The sequence below is a fragment of the Podarcis vaucheri genome (assembly GCF_965113315.1).
Source record: "Podarcis vaucheri genome assembly, chromosome: 13".
NCBI classification, from domain to species: Eukaryota; Metazoa; Chordata; class Lepidosauria; order Squamata; family Lacertidae; genus Podarcis; species Podarcis vaucheri.
The window spans coordinates 44,653,634-44,676,605 of NC_138751.1; the positions used below are offsets into that span (position 1 = coordinate 44,653,634).

Below are 22,972 nucleotides of genomic sequence, written 5' to 3' on the forward strand. Positions count from 1 at the left end.
AAACATCTGGAGGGCCGAGTTTGCCTATGCCTGCTCTAAGGTTAAATAACCTGGAGGATAAGGAAGAAAGACCTATTCTGCACTTCTTTCTCCTTACATTATTAGAGGTACATGATTAGAGATGGGTGTTCTTAAGTCATGTGCCCTTCACATTGCGACTTTAGAAGATAAATGGAAAAGGAGTTGAGCTTTGTTACGTAGAGAGACATTATTTAGAGGACCTTTTCCACGTCCCAGCAGCATCTTAGCTTGGTTGGCTCTGATTATTCTTCATAAGCTACATGAGAAGCAGGATGCCCACACAGAGCGAATCCATTGGCCTTCATTGTAGAGCTTTCTTCAATCAGTTTTCTGATCCCTAAGATTAGAACATGGGTAGGTAAACTGAGGCCCGGGGGCCAAATCTGGCCCAGTCGCCTTCTAAATCCGACCCACGGATGGTCTGGGAATCAGCGTGTTTTTACATGAGTAGAATGTGTCCTTTTATTTAAAATGCATCTCTGGGTTATTTGTGGGGCATAGGAATTTGTTCATCCCCCCCCCCACCCCAAAAAATATAGTCTGGCCTCCCACAAGGTCTTAGGGACAGTGGACTGGCTCCCTGTTGAAAAAGTTTGCTGGCCCCTGGATTAGAAGATCAGTGCAATGCAGTTTAAGACTCTCTGGTCCCTATTAGCCTGCATACTCTAGTCCAGGGACCAACATATGAGCAGAGCAAAATGGTACTCACATCTGGTTTCTCACATTTAACTATAGAAACAGAAATGGAGGAAAGAGATGCCTGCAATTTTATTGCATGGCATGCTGCGAGAAGCAGGATTGGCATGATCCCAGGTGTCTATGTTGTTTAGACTTTTGAAAGTTTGAGTCTGGTGTCTGTAAGAATTTGAAAGTCCCTTTCTGGGGCTTTTCCTTCAAGATATGCATTACATTTTTTATGTTCTGCCTGTCTTCCTGTTAATAAAATCACAGCTCTAGGCTTGGAAGGGAGGTGGAAACCTTGAACAGAAGCAGAGGGGTGATGCTACTGCTGTTTGCTGCTTCTCCCCAGCCTCTGCTAATGCTTTGTGTCAGAAAGGAGCTGAAAGTACCTAACTGGCATGAGGCCTGCTTCTAGGAAGGAGAAGGGTGCTAGTAAAGGCATTTGTGCCAGTTCTCTAGGTAGCTGTCCATTTCCATTTTCCAGGTCTCTTGTCCCTTTGTTTTTCTGTGCATACACAGACTTTGTGTACTAATGAGCAGGCTTGTTGTGGTCAAGTATTGTACATTTTAAGTGCCTGTCCTTTCTGGTATAAAGCAGTCAAAAGCAGGAATGATTCCCTTTGTAAATTTCAGCGTTTTTGCGTGCTTGATAGGTTGGCAGCAGAGTAGATTTAATAGCCAGATGTTTATGGCTAGAGGGTTGGTCTGGTCTTGTTACTTTTGGAGCTGAACCTGCAGCTGCATTGCTTAAATTTGCAGAATGCATTTACACCACAAAGCAAAAAGCATGTTGTGCTTCATTTATTTTGGAAATAACTTCGAGGGGCCTGTCACGTAGGCTGATTCTTGCCTTTGTTGTCTGGGATTTTGGCAGTTAAACGTGATAAACAGGCCAACTGAGCCATTTAGCTTGACCCTTTGTGGACAAAGATAATCTCACAGGGTGCTTGGTTACCAGTGAAAGCCTTTTTAGAGCTGTGGTGCAACGTTCTGTTTTTTGTTTTTAAAAAATAAGATATTTATTAAGATTTTTTCATACGTTACAATGAAAATGGAAAAAGAAAAAGAAAAATGCAAAATAAAAACAGTTAAAAACACATTAATTTTCTGTTTCTTATTTTCCTTAAGCTTATTTCCCCGGACCTCCTCATACCTCCCTTTTTTGTATTCCACTTAAATTTATTAGTTCAGCAAATCCTTACCATTAAGCTTTTACCCATTTATAGACCTTTGTTTCATATTCTCTTAGCATTACAGCTAGAAACCACTTAATTTCAATCCAACATCATTCTAACATTCATTAATTTTACAAGTAATCTTTAAATTTCTTCCAATCTTCTTCCACCGACTCTTCTTCCTGGTCCTGGATTCTGCCACAATGTTCTGGTTTTTTTGTGTGTGTGTGTGTGCTGTTATTTTGCCCTAAATTTCCCTCAAATCCTAGTTCTAAGATCCAGAATTGCATGGGAGCAGCATTTATCCACAGTTACCAGACTGTAATATGAATGCTCTTGAATAATCAAACTTTTCTGCAAACACCTCCAATCCCTTCTGCATCATGAGGGTTTTGCTTACTTTTCTGGGTACAGTCATTAAGATTCATGTAATAGGCTGCTGGTTCTCTTGTGTAAGTTTTTGGGAACTAGTGGAGACAGAAGATGGTCTTACGTGTTACCTGAATAGAAACTCGGATGCTTGACTCCACCCTCAAATTTAGATTAATGTTAAAGATTATATATTACAGATTTGTCAACCGTGATAACGTGCGTGGGGCAAAACCTCATAGAAGCTACTGTGCTATATTTTTTCTACTCTACTCTGCCTACCCACCTGCTGCAATGTCAAATAAACAAGTCTGGTAAAATAAAGGTTCAAGGGGTATTTAGACCTCTTTTCACTTGGCTTGGGTTTCAACTACTCTTCTCTCCCATGCATGCTCAAAAGAAGGGAGGGAGATGGGATGGGCAAAAGTGCCTGTAGCATTATTCTGTGTTTCCATAGAACAACACTGATAGCACCTTTGTGAGGAAGAAAACAGGCCAGTGTTAAAGAGAGTTGCATGGTGGTGGTTGCCTAAGGAGCAACCTTTGACCTCTAATCTTAAAGAACCACCAGCAGTTTAAGGCTGAAAGGATCACAGGGACTCAGTTATTGATAGGAAACTGCTGAAAATGGTGTCCCCCTGCCGCACAGAAAATACCAGCAGGCTTGCTCAATACAGTGGACGGTCGGGTTGCAAACGTGATCTGTGTGGGATGCATGTTCGCAACCTGCAGCGTTCGCAACCGGCATCTGTGCACACGTGGGTTACAATTCGGTGCTTCTGCGCATGCGCAATTACGGAAACCCGGAAGTAACCCGTTCCGGTACTTCTGGGTTTTGGCGGTCAGTAACCCAAAAAAACACAACCTGAAGCAGCTGTAACCTGAGGTATGACTGTATTGTTTTCCACCCTAACCTCCTCCAGTTTTTGAGATTGCCATGGTCATGGTGCACACATTTCCCCAAAGCTTTTTCTGTGTATCTAAAACACTAGGAACCTTGTTCCTTTTTTAAAAAAAGAAAAGGTGCAAGGTTCTGTTCTTAACTTGGAGCTGTAAGTTCACAGATGATGAAATAACTCTACTTTTTTTAAAAAGTGCATGAAGCATGGTATTCAAAGAGATAATGCAAGCTTTGGGGTTTTTGTTTTTTTCAACCTCTCTTCATCTTGGGGCTTGAACAAAAAAGAAGCTTGCCCATTAAAAATGCTCAGTTTGCCTATTTTCTGGGAGAAAAATTGCCTAAAAGCATAATACAGCCTTACTATTCTGAACATATGGTACATCTTCAGCTGATACTGAGCTGTCTGTTTTGCTGTTGAGCAGCTAATATTGAAATGTCAGGTGATCTCAGGACATTTAATATCCAACAAAAGCTGCAGTTGAAATGGTTTGAAATGTTGCAGGCTCTTCATTATGTCAGTATGAAGGCAAATTAGTTTAGAAGCCATGCCTGTGCTTTTTCTGAGGATCTAGAACAATTCTGAAAATGTCTGGGTGCTCTACCATCAAGTCATCACCCCCCATCCCCACTGAAAATGATGCCCATGATCCCTTCCTTGTCCATCTCCATTGATTCCATATAGGATATATATACCCTATATGGAATATACGTAAAAGGTAAAGGGACCCCTGACCATTAGGTCCAGTCGTGAAGGACTCTGGGGTTGCGGTGCTCATCTCTCTTTATTGGCCGAGGGAGCCGGCGTACAGCTTCCGGGTCATGTGGGCAGCATGACTAAGCCACTTCTGGCGAACCAGAGCAATGTACGTAAACGCCGTTTACCTTCCTGCTGGAGTGGTACCTATTTATCTACTTGCACTTTGACGTGCTTTCGAACTCCTGGGTTGGCAGGAGCAGGGACCGAACAACGGGAGCTCACCCTGTCACAAGGATTCGAACTGCCGACCTTCTAATCGGCAAGCCCTAGACACTGGTTTAGACCACAGCGCCACCCACATCCCGCAGAATATATGTAACATAGAGCAAATACAGAAATACAGCATGATCAGCTAATGAAGGAGGTTCTGTATGTCTGGGCCTCAATTGATTATAAACTTCTAGCACCAAACCATGCAGAACTGTTTGTGCTTTATGGTGAAAACAACATTTTGTTCTTCTCTTGCAGGGTAATCACTTTGATCAGTATGAAGAAGGCCACTTGGAGATTGAACAGGCGTCCTTAGACAAGCCTATAGAATCGGTAAGAAATCAGTTTTCATTCTCAAGCCCCGAGCAAGTGCAGCTCCACTAGCCAAGTTCAGATCTTACATTTAGATTAAGGAACTCAGGGATGTGTTCTAGTATATTTGCATGTCTTATGTTAACGTTAAAAATGAGGCAAGTCACTAATCAATCTAATCTGAAATGAGAAGAAAAAGCTATCTCACCTCAAATTGAAATAATTTATAGCAGCTGATTGTGCTAAACAATGTTGTGCTAAAACACCTCTTTTATGGCCCGAGTGGATATTGAGGAGTAAAATATATTTTGCTCTTCCTTAGTTCACATTTTCTTTGGCGCAAGGAAGAAAACTGTAGAGCAAAGAGGGCAGCATTAAGAAGAATTTAGTAAAAATAGGTTGCATAGGGTACTTTTTAAAACTGCCTATGGCATTAATAAAAATATTGGTGCAAATCTCCTTCTACCTGGATTTCCTGGCGAGAGACTACAGACAGGAAAGAGAAGAGCCACTTGGCTTGCTTTTCCTTTTAAACATGTCAGGTTTTTGAACTCTCTTAATCATACCACATTTGTGTGTTCTCCCCCCGCACCATGGAATAGCTGTAGTTCAGCTGCCTAAATGCCCCTTTGAGCTTCATTATTTAATATTTGTGTTGGGCTGTAATGTCATTGTAGTTGCAGTTTAAAAAAAAGATGTGATGATACATATAAAGTATTATGGATAAGGCTGTGGAAATGAAAACAAAACAACTCCCCAGCATTTTCAGGGCTGGATTAAAAGAATTATGTCTGACCCCTTTACAACTTTCTGTCCTGCTCCATCCTCTGAATTTTATGCCACTTCCTTCCTTGGTGTTTACTCTTTGAGGAGCCTGAGATGCCTTTTGCCTTCTGATCTCTTCTTTTGAGCAGTCTCTAAGGCAGTGCAGAGCACGACAAGGCTCCACCTCTCTCCCCCACCTCAATTCATAATCACCCTTGCAGTTTTACCCTGTGGGATGAGCTGTAGTGTAAGCAAGCATGGTAGTTGAGACTGTTGTGCACCTGCTGGCCACCCCTAAAGTAGCAGTTCAGAAGGTGAGCAAGCCCTCTCTGTAACTTGAGTAATGTTAAACCAATCCCACATCAAGAAGCTGTGCATGAGTTGAGTAGGTTTCCTGTGCCAAACACAAACAAGGGAAACATATTGGTTGAACAATTCCTACGACCCCATGTGTAAGATCATTGGGTCCTGGAATCTTCATTAAGAGCCTTGGAACCTATGAATCCTCAGGATGTTACTCTTCTTTTGTGTCCTCCAAAGTTGCAAAGGCAGTTTGTCTAAAAACTGTTCTCTGCAGGTGTGGAATAAGGGCATATTGACCTTTGTATGGTAATAATGTCAAGAGTGACAAGGCAAATTGACCCCCATCAGCATTCTAGTGCTTGCAGTCGGCCCTTGTCAGAACACAGCACTTGCTCCTTGCCCTTTCCTACATGTTCTTATTTTGCTCTCTTTCTACACGGTGTTGCTCTTTGCAGATCAGCCCACGCGGCTTTCACCTTGATCAGTAGGAACCTCACCTGTGAAGTTAATCCAGCCCTGTTAATGCTTTGTATACAGAGACTACTGGCTGTAGGCTCTCTGGAGTCCAATTTAGGAGCACTAAAAACCTTATAAAAAAATAGTGTTAGGAACGAAGCAATATACATATATTTGCTTTCCTGTGTAGTAGATTGGTGTTTGTGTGTGAGTATTTGTGTGCGTGTTGAGATGTTCACAGAAATTTACACAACTTGGGGTGTTCGACGTTTTTTCTTCCACAGCAGTTGGCCCAAATTAGCTAAGCAGCCATGACCTGGTTTGTATTTGCACGGTCTGCATTTTTAATTTCTTTTCTAGGGTTTCCTCTCCTCCTTTCTCCTCTCCCCCCTCCCCCATTTCTTATTTCTGTTCTTCTGGTCCAGTGAACACTGCATTCAGTATCTACTGTCTTATTGTGCTGGCATGATGCTAGAATTAGGCATGGCGGTCACTGATGACACATGAAATAATGCTGCAGAGGGGGGTGGGAAGGATAGTGGTGATGCAGTTGCATTTGATTCTCTTGAATTATTCAGTGTTGTTTGTGTGTACATGCACACCCCAATTGAAATGCGAAGCCAGCTTCCCTCTTTGCAAATGTCATGGAACAGTATTGCGTGCCATGCTGGCGATGTTCGTAATGAGACAAATGACGCTGTGTTCCATAGTCATTCATGCTCACAGGGTTCCCTTCTCTGCCTATGCCAGAAAGGGGCTGTGAGCCCATGAAACCCCATCCCCTTTCATAGCTAAGAAACTGGGGCTTTCCTGTTATCACCAGAGACCTGTCTCATTGATTGCATTGCAATGTGTACAGCAGCTGTGGAAAAATCTCCAGTGCCTCAATGTTTGCTTCTGGACCACAGATCTACAGAATGAACCAGTGTCTTATTTTTCTAAGCAACATGCCCCAAAGTTGTTGTTTTTTTAAAAAAATGTTCTGAGTTGAACACCCTCCCGCCCATGTTAGTGGAGAGTTTAAAATCAGCATGTAGTCCTTTCAAGGTGCAAAATGCTTTCACCTTGATGATTTTTGTGCAACAATCTGTAATTCTCTCCCCCCCCCCCCCGGTTAGAACCATGTTAGTTTAGTTGAACACAGGTAGCTCTTAGAAATCAACGGGGCATGCTAGTTGTGGGTTGACTTAAAGGCCTATTGATTTCAGAGGGAACTAAGTGCCGCTCACTCAGCCTGGGTTCAGTTTGTTATCTTTAATTAAACTTAAATCAGATTTACAGGAGAAAACCTCAATAAATAGTTTAAGCAAGTTACCTGATGAAGAGCAGTTTAGATCCAGGTCATGGAAGTCACAGCCCACCTCCACTTGTTATTATCATGCTGGTGTTTTAATTCCTATCCAAACTTATTATTTTCTTTGCCCAGTTTAAATACCCAGATTTCCATTTTAGGTGTTGCATCACCTATCTCTTGGAGCAAAGCTTTTTGTCCAGTGTCATAACATGATGTGGACTCGGTTTGGCTGGGAAAGCGGGGCCGGGGCCACCATGGAATCTTAAAGAATTCCCATGTCCACCAGGTGGAACCCCCACAAGTGCGGGAGGTGTCTTAAGGCAAACTTGTATTTCAAATAGAACTGAATGTTTGACTGGAGAGAAAAGATTTAGTCCATCATCTGGCTTTATATTGTCAAATAAGTACCTCAAATGCATTAACTTTATTAGAACAGCAAGAAAGATTTTAGTTTTCCCGAACTCTCCATCTCCATAAGCTGATGTGCCATTGCAGCAGTCTAATGTGTCTTCAGCTCTTTCAGCAGTAACTGTTTTTGTATATGCGAATCTTATCCCTCACAAGAGTGTGGCAAAGCAGACAGACAAGTCACATGGAGGTGATACTTCTTGGTACTTCCAACAAAATGGAGTCGTGGGCAGTCCTAGGTAGCAACCTTTGTCACTTATGACTGCTTGTGTTCTTGTTCTGACTTGGAGGTGCCAACAGCAGTTATAGCAGGTGGCCAATTGGAGAAGACTTGCTGTGCTGTTAGGTTTGCCCTAATAGGGGGACAGCTAGCCCTTTCGGGCAAATGTTTCCATAAAGAAAGAAAATAGTAAGCTGCCACCTACGCAGTGGCATTCTTAGTTTCATTAAATAGTTGGCAATATGTGAGCATGAGTGGCAACCCTAATTGCAAAAGGAGGCAATAAGATATGCAGGTTTTTTTTTAATGTATTGTCCACTCACAGACTTATTCAAATAACTAAAATAAAAAAATTCCTTCCAGTAGCACCTTAAAGACCAACTAAGTTAGTTCTTGGTATGAGCTTTCGTGTGCATGCACACGAAAGCTCATACCAAGAACTAACTTAGTTGGTCTTTAAGGTGCTACTGGAAGGAATTTTTTTATTTTGACTATGGCAGACCAACACAGCTACCTATCTGTAACTCAAATAACTGAAATAGCTTTAAAATTTCCAGAGAGCCTAGATCAATAGTTCCCAAACAATTGTGGGCCACTGCCCCCTTGGTTTCATAAACTCACCCCCAGTGCCCCCTACCCCATAAAAAGCCTTATTCAGAATAGTGGTTTCCGTGACCCGCTAAGGAAGATAATAACTCAGTAAAATTCAAAACAGTAGCAATTACATATTTATTCAAACGCCGCCCCCCCAAAGCTGTTTTATTTAATTAATTCATCAACTTGATCTAGTGATACCAGCTTTTCATTTATACCTCCAGCGCCTTCAGCTGCCCTCTTGACTCTTAGCGACCCCCTGGATAATCTCTCTGCTCTCTAGAGAGTGATGCAAGAGAGATTCCCATTTTGGGAACCACTGGCTTAGATTGTTGAACGCTCAGGCTTTATTCAGGTTGTTGTTGTTTTTTTAAAAAAATATACTGGTTAGATCAACGAAGCGGAAAGTTTTAGTCTCTCAAAGTACATGATTAGGGAAGATGTTTCTCCAATGGACTCTCAACAGCTACGGACCGTGTTTTGGGAAGTTTATTTTCCAGCATGACTAGAACAGCTCTGAGTGTATATCAGGAAAAGTGAAACACTTTGAAAGGCTTAGTGCCGGAATGTGCTCTGATAGCAGTCATTGTTGCTAACATTTAAAAACACAGTGCTTAAAGCATTTCTGCTCACCCTTGGGAAGCAATATAACACAGAACATTTCCTTTTACCATTCAATGTTGAAAACTGATTTTTTTTCTTTCCAGCAGCAAATAAAGCCCACTTTTCAGCTGGAAACGTAAAGTGGATTTACCATAAGGGCTTAACGGTAGTAAGTAAAGCCTTCTAAAACATAAGTGGATTTAAAGAGCTGTTGAGATCTCTTGGTTCTGGAAGCTATATAAAGCCCAAGGGATACTCCTGGAAAACTCTGGGGAATGGCTTTGCTTGGGAACACAGCTGAATTCACATGTGACTCTGCAGCATTATCTATTGAGGAGATTCTTACCTGTATTGCTACAACATGGAACTTGATAGTGACTGGAATAAACTTAGTTTGGGAGTCTACAGATCTTTGCATTGGTAAAGAACATGATGCTGTTTACATAATTCTTCAGCAACTGGTGGCCAGAATAGAAAATGTCAACATTCTCCCTCACTGGGGATACTTTTCTCCCCAGCTGCTCTATCGCAGGCTAGTGTTTCAGCCCCACACACTTCAACACTGCTATAGCCTCCATCATATAGCCAGCAGGCCAAAGAATAAACTAGTTCAGGTCTTTTCTTTAACAGTTATTGCCATGTGTAATGAATCCCTCTTTGGGGGCAGTCTCATTAGAGTTTTGGGGGTTCATGGGACCTTGGTAAAGGTAAAGGTACCCCTGCCCGTACAGGCCAGTCTTGCCAGACTCTAGGGTTGTGCGCTCATCTCACTCTATAGGCCGGGAGCCAGCGCTGTCCACAGACACTTCCGGGTCACATGGCCAGCGTGACAAGCTGCATCTGGCAAGCCAGCGCAGCACACGGAAACGCCGTTTACCTTCCCGCTAGTAAGCGGTCCCTATTTATCTACTTGCACCCGAGGGTGCTTTCGAACTGCTAGGTTGGCTGGCGCTGGGACCGAGCGACGGGAGCGCACCCCACCGCGGGGATTCGAACCGCCGACCTTTCGATCGGCAAGTCCTAGGTGCTGAGGCTTTAACCCACAGCGCCACCCCCCCATGGGACCTTGACTCATCTCTAAATATCTTTGGGCATGTCATTTCCATCTTCTGTTGGTACGGTATCAGGTGTCGTAACCTCAGAAGTTTGATGGCGACGATTAATTAGACAAAAACAGAAAAATTAATTGCACACTTAAATTGCTTTGAAGGACCAGGTATTGAAACATTAGAACATGTTCATCATGAATCAGAGATAGTTGAGGTGGGTGGAAGAGTGTTGGAGCCAGTTCTTGTCAGGTTGGAAGATGGGAGCAAGATGGTGATCTGCTGCAACAGAGTCAAGGAAGTGTGACATGGAGATTTCTTAAGAGTGAGACAGTACTACATACTATTCTGGCTTATCTGGTCTGGCTACTTTTCTTGAGGTTTCCTCCTGTAGTTGGAGCTGGAGTACAACCCCACACAACGTCTCTCATGACATCTATGGTTTTCCTGGGAGTAGTTTACAGACATCCATAGGGTTCCTTTTGAAGATAACCACTCAAGAGAGGAGGCTGAATTTGCCTGCACAACAATGGTGTCCTCAGATCTAGAAAGAACTACTACAGCAGTCCCTATCATCTCCCACTTTCTTGCAGAAAGCAGGGGACTGCCTCCAACCTTCCTTCCATCCCTGTCCTTAAAGTTAAAAATCTCCTGTTAAGTCCGGTAGGTGTAGCCTGTCCTGGCTTACCTGCTGTCCTGCTGATGTGCCATAGGAGTTGCAGCCCAAAGGTGGTCATGTAGAAAACAACACAGTGGAGAAAACTTGTTAGAATTGTCAAGACTTGTCCAAATACTTTTCTTGGCTACAGTTCCAATTTTCTGTGCACTTAGTGTTTATTCGATCACAGCAATACATACATGGGGGAGGAAGGCAGTAAGAGGCCCAGAATAATTAGACAAACCATACCTTTTCTGTCCCATTGATGTGTCACAAAAGGAAAACAGCTTCTCACCATTTTGGATGGGAAGCAAGGCCGCCTTAAGGCCTGCTTTCTTTCTAGTTCTATCCCCTTCCTCTCTACCCTCACCAACAAAGATGCCACTGTGCATATTATTAATCTGTGTCTTAGGGCCATTGAGAGCTGCAGGCGAGTTGATGCTGGCCAAAGTCAACTTATTCCAAGCACACTCTGATGAGACTTGGGTTTTGTCACATTGCATATCTCTACTGATCTGTGGACTCCCCTGGTTCCAAAGTATGTAACTTGACACGGCTGCCAATTTGACATTTAGCAGCAGCCTGTACGTTGCTGAGCACTATAAATACTGTGCTTTCTAGAGAAGCTGAATGGTGTAGCACTACTCTTGGACTATTCTCTCTTGCCTTCATTGTGTCATATGCAGTAAGCTCTAGGTTTTTGTTTTGGGGGATCTTTTTCTTTTCTTTCCCGTTATCTCCTGTTTTGCATGGGATCACCCTTTGTAGCACCTAGTCTTCCTGCTTATGGGTTCTTTGATACACAGTCAGCATCCCTTATGGAGCCACTCAAGAGATAGCGATACCTGTCAGTCTTCGTCGGGTGGGACAGGGGCCTTTTGGGGACAAATTTGACATGGGCTCTATTCACCTTCTCTTCTTTCTTTCCTTAAATGTCAAACTACTCATGGACACACCACTCATCACAGCCTCATTAAGCAGCTATACATACAGCCTTTTCCGAGGAAAGGGTTATGCCTCTGTTGTTACCATTCCTGAATGATCATTATATCCAATGAGGAGGAGTATGACACCCGAATGCTTGTGGATCATCTCAAAATCACTGGCTGGTCCAGTTTGATATTTCATTGCTGCTCATTGGTTAGCCCCTGATTTACTCCTTGAACAAACCAGGGTGATCATTCTGCTATAATGGGCTTCTGGAAGGCTACCCAACCTTTCCTGTTGGTTGACCTCACACATGGCAGAAGCCTCTCCATAAATCTTAAGAAGAAGTTGCCTTCAAACCACTCCCATTGGCAGTGGCATTGAAGGAGAAAAAATGGGGAAGGTGACGGCTGAGAAAGCAGCTAGCCACACTTTTGCTGCTTTGGTGCCTCATACGTTGAGCATTTGACATTATTTGGAAGAGAAGAGGACTACATGTTGAGCATGGGGATGATGACAGGCTCGAAGCTTTACCTTTCCATATATTGAAAGGTGCTCACCCTCTTGAGTGGCTTGGTAAGTGTGGTGCTAATGTGTATAACCCTCCTCAGGTTTTTTTCCCTCCTTCCCCATGTCCCCCTCTTAACGTTTGTTTCTCCTCCCGCCCTTCACTGTGTCAGTCACAGCGCTCTTAAAACTCCCAGCTGGTCTTGTATTTATTTTATGCTTTCATTCTTCTTTAATAAGTACATTACTTGCAAGCAGTGAATTGAAAACAAAGCAAACGAATTAAAAACAAAAACAAATTACCATTAGTTGGTTGGACAGTTTCTTACTTTGTGTTACATTTAACTGTTCTTTTGACAGCCCAGTTTTTAAAGCCAGGTTCGTATGGAAATGCTTTCACTCCACCTGCACCGCTTTTGGAAATAGCATAACAGCTTCATTTGTCTGTTTCTTTTTAGTGCATTCATAACACAACACATGGAGCACAATGTCTCATCTGGGCGGTAGCTGTTTCCTTTTGCAGGAGTGGGAGTACGAGCACAGCTGTTTTTCTGTCAGAACTTCTTGCCAGCCTGATGTTGACATTTTTTATTGAATAACCTTCCCCATCTTTGCTGCATTTTTCCATATTAAAAGCCACGGAAAAGGTTTTTTAAAAAAATTATTATCACAGCTACATATTCCACCCCACCCTGAACAATTTGTTGACAGAAATAGAGCCAAGCAGAGTGGTATGGGTATATAGAAGGAATCACAAGTTTTCAGGAACACACAAAAATATCTAAAACATACTCCAAATGAGCTAACCCCCAGCCATGTAAGGCCCAATTAGGACTGAGCATGCTCAGTTGACCAAAAAATGAGTGCCAGTTGAAAAACAAATGGAAAACCAGGGAAAGAGGGGTTTTAATTTGTTTTCTCTGGCTCCTAATAGTGTATCCAGGAAAGGTGTGGCTGGCTGGAACCCTGAACAGGAGCGCTCCTGTTAGGGACTGAGGATATGCTGCAGGTCCCACTGTTATTGAACAAAACCAAGTGCCCATTAACTATCACCACACTGACAACGGAGTTCTGTACACGTCTATGCAAAAGTAAGCCCCATGCAGTTTAGTGGGACTCTTACTCAGGTGTGCATAGGATTGCCACTTAAAATACGCATGAACATACCCCCTACACTCACGTATGAAGCTGCCTTGTGCTGGATCATATCATTGGTCCAGCTAATTAAGTATCATCTACTCTTAACTGTATGGGACGCGGGTGGCGCTGTGGGTTAAACCACAGAGCCTAGGACATGCTGATCAGAAGGTCGGTGGTTCGAATCCCCATGACGGGGTGAGCTCCCGTTGCTCGGTCCCAGCTCCTGCCAACCTAGCAGTTCGAAAGCACGTCAAAGTGCAAGTAGATAAATAGGTACCGCTCCGGCGGGAAGGTAAACGGCGTTTCCGTGCGCTGCTCTGGTTCTCCAGGAGCGGCTTAGTCATGCTGGCCACATGACCCGGAAGCTGTACGCCGGCTCCCTCGGCCAATAAAGCGAGATGAGCGCCGCAACCCCAGAGTCGGTCACGACTGGACCTAATGGTCAGGGGTCCCTTTACCTTTACCTTACTCTTAACTGGCATGTACTCGCCAAAGATTCAGGCAGAGAACTCTTTCTCAGCCCTACTGTCTGAGACCCCTGGGATCTTGTATATGCAAATCATGTGTTCGATCATTGAGCTATGGCCACCCATGGACATTGTGGTGGGGCAGCACCATTCAGCTGACTTCCTGAGTTGCTGCAGCTTACTGGGAAGGAGAGAAGCAGGGAGGTTGGATCATGCAAATACACCAGGCCAGAATGGTTCCACTCCAACTTTTTCTACTGTGCTGACCTCCTCACTGCTTCACCCATCCCTCTAAGCAGCAACTCAGTTGTCAGGAGGTCAGTTGAGTGCCACTGCCCCATCATTCTGCCTGCTCTTGGTTATGGCCCAAATTCCAGGGGTTTTCATGGCTTATGCGTAAATTTAAATGGCTTGAGGATTGTAAAAGATAAGACAATAAAATTTTGGTGGGGTTTTGTTAATACTTATTTCCCTTTTTGTTTTTGCCTCTGCCAGAATTTGGCAGTAGCTTCGTTATATGAAACAAAGGAGGGCTTCTCATCTTTTCAGAAAAGGTTTGCGCCATTGTGCTCAAATCTGTTTTAAGAATTTCAGTGAAACAGTAAAGTCCCACAAGACACTTTTGGTGACTACAAAGGAGCCATTTTCTAAAGTGCTCTGAAAATCACTTCATCGATGTGCCCTATTTTTTCTGTAAGAATTTTGTAAGCCCTGAAGCGCTGAATTTGAACAATTGGCTCAGCTCCATAATGAATGAAGCAGGTTATCTGGAAAGTTTCTTCTGGAAAAAGAGGCAAATTTCAGTGCCTAAGTTTGAGCTGAAACTTTGAAGGTGGAGCTAAATGTTACCTCAACATGTGGATATTCCCAAATCTGTGTCAGGAGATGATGGTAATGGTGAAGAAGGATGCTTGGTCTGTGCCCTCTCTTCCTTCATATAGCCATTTTTCTCTTAGCTGGGTTTGCTTCTAGTTTTGGAGCCTAGCTGGGGAAAACTTGGTAATTAAAATAAAATACATTTGTGGGAGGGACTAGCAAAGGAGTCTTGCCTTGGAAGGGTTAAACACCCACAAATTGCTCCCTTCAAGCCCCTCTCCCTCATATTGACATTGCATAGGATTGGGAATCTTGTGTTTCCCTAGGAACATCTAGCTCCACCTTAATTATGTTTATCCTAGATCAGGGGTGGCTTCATGGATCAGATCCTCATCAGGATCATTCTCAGTGACCATATTTGACAGATGGGCAACACTGTCTACCTGTCAGTCCTGTGATGTCATTATGATGACATGTGATGGACATGGAGACAGCATTGCCCACCTGTAAAAAAAAATCCCTTGTGCAGTTCTGCAAGCCTCCTCCCACCCATTTAAACACTCGATTAGGAGTTTTAAAGAGGAGCGTGAAATGAAAGTGTTCTCCCCTCAAGTCTCCCCACTCTCCTTCCTGTAAGCGCCTGAAAGGGGAGTGTGAGGAGACTTGACAGAGGCTTCAAGACGTCCCTGTGCTCTCATTCTGAACTCTGAAGGCTGAAATGTGAGCCTTCCTCAAGCTAAGGTTACCAGACATCCCCGTTTCCCGGACAGTCCCCGGATTGACAAATCAGTCCCCATACAAAATCCATTAAAGTTGAAAAGTGTCCCCGGATTCATGGGGGGGGGGAATCTGGCAACCTTACCTTAAGCCTGCCTTTAATTGTGACAACTTTGTTAAAGCGCTTTGTAAAAGTGCTGTTTGAAACAGCTTGTGCTGCTGCTTTGCTGTGGGCGAGACGTTACCACCTACCCTTCCTGCTTGCTTAAAAGGAGAATTGTGAACTGTTTCAAACAGCACTTCTGCAAAGAGCTATAATTCCTGCTCATCAGCTGAGTGTGGATTCAGTCCTGCTGCCTGCTGATAGCAGCAGGTGGGCGTGGCTTGAGGGAAATGGCTTCGCAGGCCATATTGAACAACCTGGTCAGCCAGGATTGGCCCAATGGCGAGAGAGTTCCCAGCCCTGCCCTAGATTATGTGGGATTTGTGGGATTTTAATTCTTCCACTGTTTCCTAGTTGCCAAGGAATAGCTCTGGACAAATGATGAATGCAGCTTCCTCTCAACTTTGCTTCTAAAGTAATCCCCCAGGTATCCAAGCAAACTCCTTAGATATGCCTGAGCCCCAGGGGTTTCCTTGTTATAAATGCAGCACTTAACCGTAGGAGAAAACCTTTTTATTTTCTTTAACCGTTGTGCAAATAGCTGACACTGAATTGCTGCAGTACTTTCCCCTCCGCCTACATTAATTTTTGACCATTTTGATTTTCTTTTCAAAAGATGAGACATTATGCTTGTTGTGTTTTCTCCCTACATGCACTAATGGTTCCTTGCTGTTTTAACCTGTTGCTAGGCCTGTTCCATTCTAACATCTTAGTACTTCTGTTAGCTTACATGTGAAATGCATCACCCAGTTTGTGCTTGAGCTCATTTTATTTTATATTTTAAATTCCTTTTAATCGGTTAATATTTTCAATTTGTTTTGTATTTTTTTTACTAACCTCACTGTATATTTTCAGTTTAACAATTGGCTGCATGCTAATATATATATCTATATACACATATATGTATATTATATATCTCTTGTTATATAATATATATATTATAATTGATTTATTTTTATTTTTAAAGAAAACCCAATCAAGTCTAGCCTGGATTTTGCTCTGATTGTGTTTTGGTTTCTAGTGGTGGGGGCAAGTCTGACACTTAACAACTTAACTTGGTCTCTTTAAAGTCTGACACACAAACAAGTTTAAAAAAAAGCAGACTAAGCACATCCGTTAGTTTTTCTTTGCACAAATCAAGTGGTGCTCTCTAGGTGATGGATATGATTGTATAAAGTAGCTTGATTTTATGCTTTTTAAATGTCATTTTTTTATTTTCTCCCCCATTGCTTCCCCTCCCCTTGTTATGCACAAAAGTTGCCCAGCACACCATCAGAAAGTGTGATGACCCTCCCTGAAACCCTGTTCCTGTGGAAAAATCTTGCCAGCAGGTGTTTTTTGTTTTTTGTTTTGTTTTTGTTAATTATTTTTTATTATGTAAATATCTTTTCCCTTTTACTGGGCATATATTGCTCGTAAGTAGTTTTTATTTTATTTCTTTTGCATGCATATATGTAGAAAAATGTCTTGTTCATAATGTGTTTCTGTGGAAGAGAAGAATATATTATTGGAATATTTTTGGTTTGTTTCTCTGTTCTGTCTGTCAGGATAATATTGGACACCGCTTGCTCCAGAAGCATGGCTGGAAGCTGGGCCAAGGCTTGGGGAAATCTCTCCAGGGTAAGTAAGAAATCTGATTTGTTTAAAATGCTCATTTTACTTCTGCTTACATTTCTAGATTCCTCCCCTTCCCTCAGCCCTCTGATTGTACCCATTGAGTTTTATGTTTCTCATATTGCACTCAGTTTCTCTTAATACTCACAGGTCTAGTTTTGGGTTTGTTCTGTGAAATGTAGTTTTTATTTAACGCAGACTGAAAGCAAGGAAGACAGTACAGTTGGAGTCAACTTAGAGAAATTTGTACGCTGTCCTCTTGATAGCTGACCATAGTACCACCATGATTTTGGTTTGCAGATGAAGGCACAACCAAAAAACAAAGAAAGAAGAAGATATGAACTGTCTCAACTAGCCAGAAAATGGTTCTTTTGCTGAGATGGTATGTGTGTGTGTGTCCCAGAACAATGTGATTTGAAACTTGAGACAAAGAGGATGTAAAAGACGTTCGCTTTAATTTAGTCGGGTTGCTTGTTGAGAGGTTAAATGTCTTGATTTGACTAGTGTTTGACAGTTTCTAATTCCTTCCTTTTCCTGTTGTAACCTTTTAATTTGAACTTTAAAAAAATTCATATGAGAGAATAACTGATATGAGAGTTTTACCGCATTTGAGCTCTGGGGTGCTGTGTTGGGTAACCAACTTTTCAATTCCAAATTGGAGACTCAGTGAGTCATTTGCAGAGTGTGATGTAGGCAGCCAGAGGAATAAAGAGACAAGTTTTGTTTTCTTCCTGGAAGCAGAATTCAGGCAGCTGTTGGAACCTAAGAATTACTGCATTGTCATACTGGTTATTTGGTTTAGTTCACTGTTAGGAGTTCTCTTTTGGAAAGTTGCATGATGGGAGTATTGCCATCAAAATCCTGATGCTCACTGCCTGGCTAGCGTGTGTGTATGTGTGTTTGTTTGTTCATTTTACGAGGAATCACTATGTGGAATGTACCACAGAGGGTAATGCAGGAATACACTTGTATTCATTTAATTGATCCTTCTATGCAAGCTGATACTCCAGGTCGAGTACATGAACAGTCCAAACAAAGTATTCAGTGCTGTACTTTATACTGTTTTCTGCAAGCCAAGCCGTGAGAACTTTCAATATTCATTTGATGACACACACCACGAAAGGACCCCTATTCAGATAAAAACGGGGGGGGGGGCGCAGTTCTTCTTGTAGTCCAGTTTACAAGTAAAGTTTAAATTGTGCAAGATGTTAAATGGGGTGTGAAGGACATAATATGATTTGAGAGGGATGTACGTGCTAATTTTCTTGAGTTCTGGGGAGACTGGCTCCAGTTTCAAAATATGTTTGACTTTCATCTGCAGAGCTACAGCTTGATTTAACCTTGTGTTCCTCAATATGGTTCCCAGGGCACCATCAGACCCCCACTCCCTGCTGCCCGGCAAGCTCTTGTGTCTCTCCCAGTCTTTTTCACAACAGTTGGCAGGGATGTTGGCTGTGGTTTCTTTTTGTCTTTTGTTTTAGTTGGGTGTTTTTTTTTTGGTATAGATATTCTGCTTGGTTTCTTTGCGGGGGGTGCGGGGATGGGAGCAGATTCTAAGCCATGGGTAGGTAAAATAAGGCCGGGGGCCAAATCCGGCCCAGTTGCCTTCTCAATCTGGCCCGCGGACGGTCCAGGTATCAGCGTGTTTTTACATGAGTAGAATGTGTCCTTTTATTTAAAATGCATCTCTGGGTTATTTGTGGGGCATAGGAATTCGTTCATTCCCCCCCCCCCAATATATAGTCCGGCCCCCCACAAGGTCTAAGGGACAGTGGACTGGCCCCCTATAGAAAAAGTTTGCTGACCCCTGTTCTAAGCATGACCAGTTTTTCTTTTGTGAAATGGGTATTTGTATGGTGACATGATGTCCTCATGTGCCCCCAGGCCCAGAAAGACTGGGGACCCCTGATTTAAGCTATTTTCCCATCAAACATTTTCAGCATGGCCTCTTTCTGGACTGCTGCATGCTAAAGTGCAGAATCTTCACATACACGCTAACTGTACTGCAACCAGCTGTGACGTGCGTGGACTGGATGGGAGGTTGCCTGCTCTTGATGGGGTTACACTCCCTCTGAAGGAGCGGGGACATCGCTCGGGGGTACGCCTGGATCCTTTGTTGTTGCTTGAGGCTCAAGTGGCCTCAGTGGTGCAGAGCACCTTCCCGCAGCATTGGCCGGTGGCCCAGCTGTGCCCACCTGGACAGAGATAGTGGTTGTCTATGCTTCAGTAACCTCTAATTAGATTACCGCAACACATGCGTAGGGCTGCCTCTGAAGATGGATCAGAAACTTTAGCTGGTGCAGAATTCAGCAGCCAGGTTGCTCACCAGAGTAAGATGGTTTGCGCGTTATTACGTTGATCCTGGACCAACAGCACAGGCTGCCAAATAGTTTCTGGGTCCATTTCAAAGTGCTGGTCTGGTTTTGACCTATAAAGCCCTGAACAGCTCAGGACTGCAAAATACCTCAAGGGCCGCCTCTCTCCATTTGAACCTACCTAGACCCTGCAACCATCATCTGAGGCCTTTTCTGTGGGGCTCCCCATTTGTGGAATCTTGCCTGGCGCCTTCATTGCATATTTTTATGTGCCAGGTGAAACAGATCTTTGGCTGATTAACTAACATTATGTGCCTTTTTAAATGTGTCTTTAGGAGGAGCGTTATTGGTTTGTTGTTTGTTTCGTTACATATTTTTTATTCTTATTTTTCTGTTGTGATCCGCCCTGTGATCTTTGGGTGGAGGGTGGTATACAAATTTAATAAATAATAACAATAATAATCCTGTGTTGGTATTGCAAGAGAACCAAAATAGGGTATTCCAGATTTCATTCTGAAACCTCCAGGGAAGAAGGGAAGAGGCAGACGACTGTTGTGGTCAAAAGCTGTCACGTGTTCAGTCCCTCTGCGCCTTCCATGTTTATAAATGCTAAGCTAGGAGAGATGTCCCTCTGGTATTTTTTTGTGTAGGATCTCCTTCTGTGCATGCACATGCACAAACACACACATATAAACATGTGTCATGCCAGGCACCCCACAGTGTGAGAACTGCTGGTTTGCACCATGCTCTCTACATCATCAAGGGTGGCGCTGTGGGTTAAACCACAGAGTCTAGGGCTTGCCGATTAGAAGGTCGGCAGTTCGAATCCCTGCAACAGGGTGAGCTTCCATTGCTTGGTCCCTGCTCCTGCCAATCTAGCAGTTCGAAAGCACGAAGTGCAAGTAGATAAATAGGTACCGCTCCGGCAGGAAGGTAAACGGCGTTTCCGTGCACTGCTCTGGTTCACCAGAAGCGGCTTAGTCATGCTGGCCACATGACCCGGAAGCTGTACACCAGCTCCCTCAGCCAATAAAGCGAGATGAGCGCTGCAACCCCAGAGTCATCCGCGACTGGACCTAATGGTCAGGGGTCCCTTTACCTTTACCTCTACATCATAAAACAAATGATTTTTTTTTCTTTCAGATTTCAGTTTTGTGCCTTTCCCCCTGCTATTGAAAGCTCCAGTTCAAAGCTATTCTATTAACTTCCACTATTTATACATCATTGGAGGTGTGAACTGCAGCTCCCTTTGTCATGAAAAGAATATTCTGAGCTCCTGCACTGGAGCTGTGCCTAGAAGGCATATTTAAAATTCTGGCATAATGAGGATCAATTGAACTTAGTCCTCTTATCACCACACCCAGCCTCTTGTGGAATGTTGAAAGAGTGAAGAGCACTCCCATAAATTCCAGTTGTTGTAGGGCCAAGGAATAGTGTCCTGGCCATTCAAGAGGTGAGGGGAAGGGGGCTGCTGCCCGCAGACATTTTTTTCCTCCACCGGTGCATTCTGGGAACTTTCTGCCATTTCCTGCAAGGCTTTGAACAATCTCCTTGTGTGTTTTTTGAATGGCCACTTGTATGAGAAGAATACTCTTGCTGCCTGCTTGTTCATTCAGTCGGCCTGTTCAGCCCAGTCTTATCTCAAAGGCCTGTGTGTTGAGAGGCTTTATAATGGTCAGTAAACAGCACACTGCAGCATCTTTGGACTGCAGGGTAGCTGCAGCACCACAACCCCTAGCAAATGGGAGCTAGTTGAGTGGAATGATTGTTAATATTGGTTTGAAATACTGGTTTGATTAATCTATAGACACGCTCTTGAAATAATTACATTCTGTGTCAGCTTCCTACGGTACAATGTATACAGCAGAGCCATTTTATCAAGATGCCTAGAGAGAGACAGCTCTGACTGAAGAATCAAATAGCTTTTCTAAATTCCGTTTGTAAAACAAAACATCGCCACACTGGTGTCTGATGTAAATACAGAGGGTGAGGGGAATCAAACTGGTTTAATCGTAATTATTGCGGCCCCCACTGTCCTCACCTAGAGTGATTGGCAGAGAAGTACTGTCATAGATGCAGCTGGACTGTCTCTTGTCAACTTCCTCCTTCCAGCTCACCCGTATAGCTAGGCTTTCCTGAGTGCAGGTATTTGAGAGTGTGGGATTGTGCTGAATAAGTGTGTCCAGGGAACACTCTGCACATTCCAGAGCACACTTGCAGGATTGGCATGGGCGGTACCTTTGCCACCAAAGCCCCACATTAGAAATGTTGGTGTAGTTCTTGAAATCCAGTGCATGGTTTGGGTTTTGAAATGAACAAGAGAGGCAGCCTGCAGTTCAGGGTAGCTTGAATACCCGCCCCCCACCCCCCAAAAAACCTGTGCATGTTTGCTGGCTTTACACAATCTCCTAGTTAAAGGCAGAGAGCTGAGATGGATGACTATTCAGAGGTTGCCATGGGTATGGCAGTCTTGCAACTCTCATTGGGATTTCGCAGCAGCTACCAATTCTCTGCTAACACAGTATAAACTCTACTTAGATGCACTCCACTGACTTTGATACTCCTATCTACACATCTGGTTGTCAGAATATCAAGGCATTTGATACTGATGCCAGAGGAATTTAAATGTATTCAGTCCTGTGCGGAGAGCTAGGAGGTAAAAATGTAACATTGGCAGCAAAGGACATCCATGATATCTCCATTTCTCTCTCTCCCAAATTAAAATTTAATTCTCACACACCTCTGTTCTTGTTAAGATTCTGTATATTTTCTGAGTGCTGAGGCTGAAACAAAATCACCTATCAATCAGGAGCAGAGGGAGAGATACCCAAGCACTTCAATTTGGGGTGAATCTGCACTTCCTATTCAAATACCAGTCTTCTCCTTCCACCTTCATTTTAGCAATTAAATACTCCTCCTGTTCCCTATGTGTAGGTTGTCACTTGAGTGAAGATTAAATTAATGTTCCTCTCTGCTCCATGTTGAGCAGACAATGAATTACTATCCCATATCCCTCTGCATTGAATGGGAAATGTCCCCAGTTGAAAAGTGCATTTTGACTAGACCAAACTCTAAACTCCAAGGCTGTCCATGCTTACTTCTTTACCAGTTGCTTCTGGAAAGCTCAAAATGATTGCTGGATTCAGCTTCTACTAGTCAAGTATACAAACTCGTACAATAAACTGGAGGTAAATTGCCAGTGATACTCAGTAATTATTGATCTGAAGGCTCCCACTAGTTAGAGACAGGAAGCCTTTCTACCATTAATGGTGGTGAAATGCTTTATGTTTTGCAGACGTGCTTGGGAATGCTTGGGTTTCTGGTATCATCTGTACACCCCTCATATCTAAAGCAGGTGTAGTACACATCATGGTGTTACCCTACATTCCTTTTTAGCAGCCTGAGTGTGTGCATTTGAAATGGTGATGGTAGCCTGGAGAACTAAGCTGCTGTTGTCTGCTGAGTGTACCAACAGAAAGAATGCTTCATATTCCTGTGTGTTTTTCTTAAGGTGGTACTCCAGATGCATTTTC

The 22,972-nt window shown here is 43.2% G+C and overlaps 1 protein-coding gene across 8 annotated transcripts in view; it reads left to right on the forward strand.

The window, feature by feature from the left end:
• The window catches only part of GPATCH8 (G-patch domain containing 8), a 79,823-nt gene that overhangs the window by 17,431 nt on the left and 39,420 nt on the right, over nt 1–22,972 (forward strand). For 2 of the 8 annotated variants that reach the window (XM_082194693.1, XM_082194690.1), the window contains exons 2-4: nt 4,373–4,447; nt 12,568–12,585; nt 17,058–17,130. Coding sequence is in view for 2 of the 8 variants with exons in the window: in XM_082194687.1 (XP_082050813.1) it covers nt 4,373–4,447; nt 17,058–17,130 (148 nt within the window). In the remaining 6 variants the exon portion in view is untranslated. Of the gene's footprint in view, nt 1–4,372; nt 4,448–6,234; nt 6,270–12,567; nt 12,586–16,821; nt 16,842–17,057; nt 17,131–22,972 lie in introns of those variants that run through there. The other 6 variants (XM_082194694.1, XM_082194691.1, XM_082194687.1 and 3 more) reach the window with 4 other exon arrangements.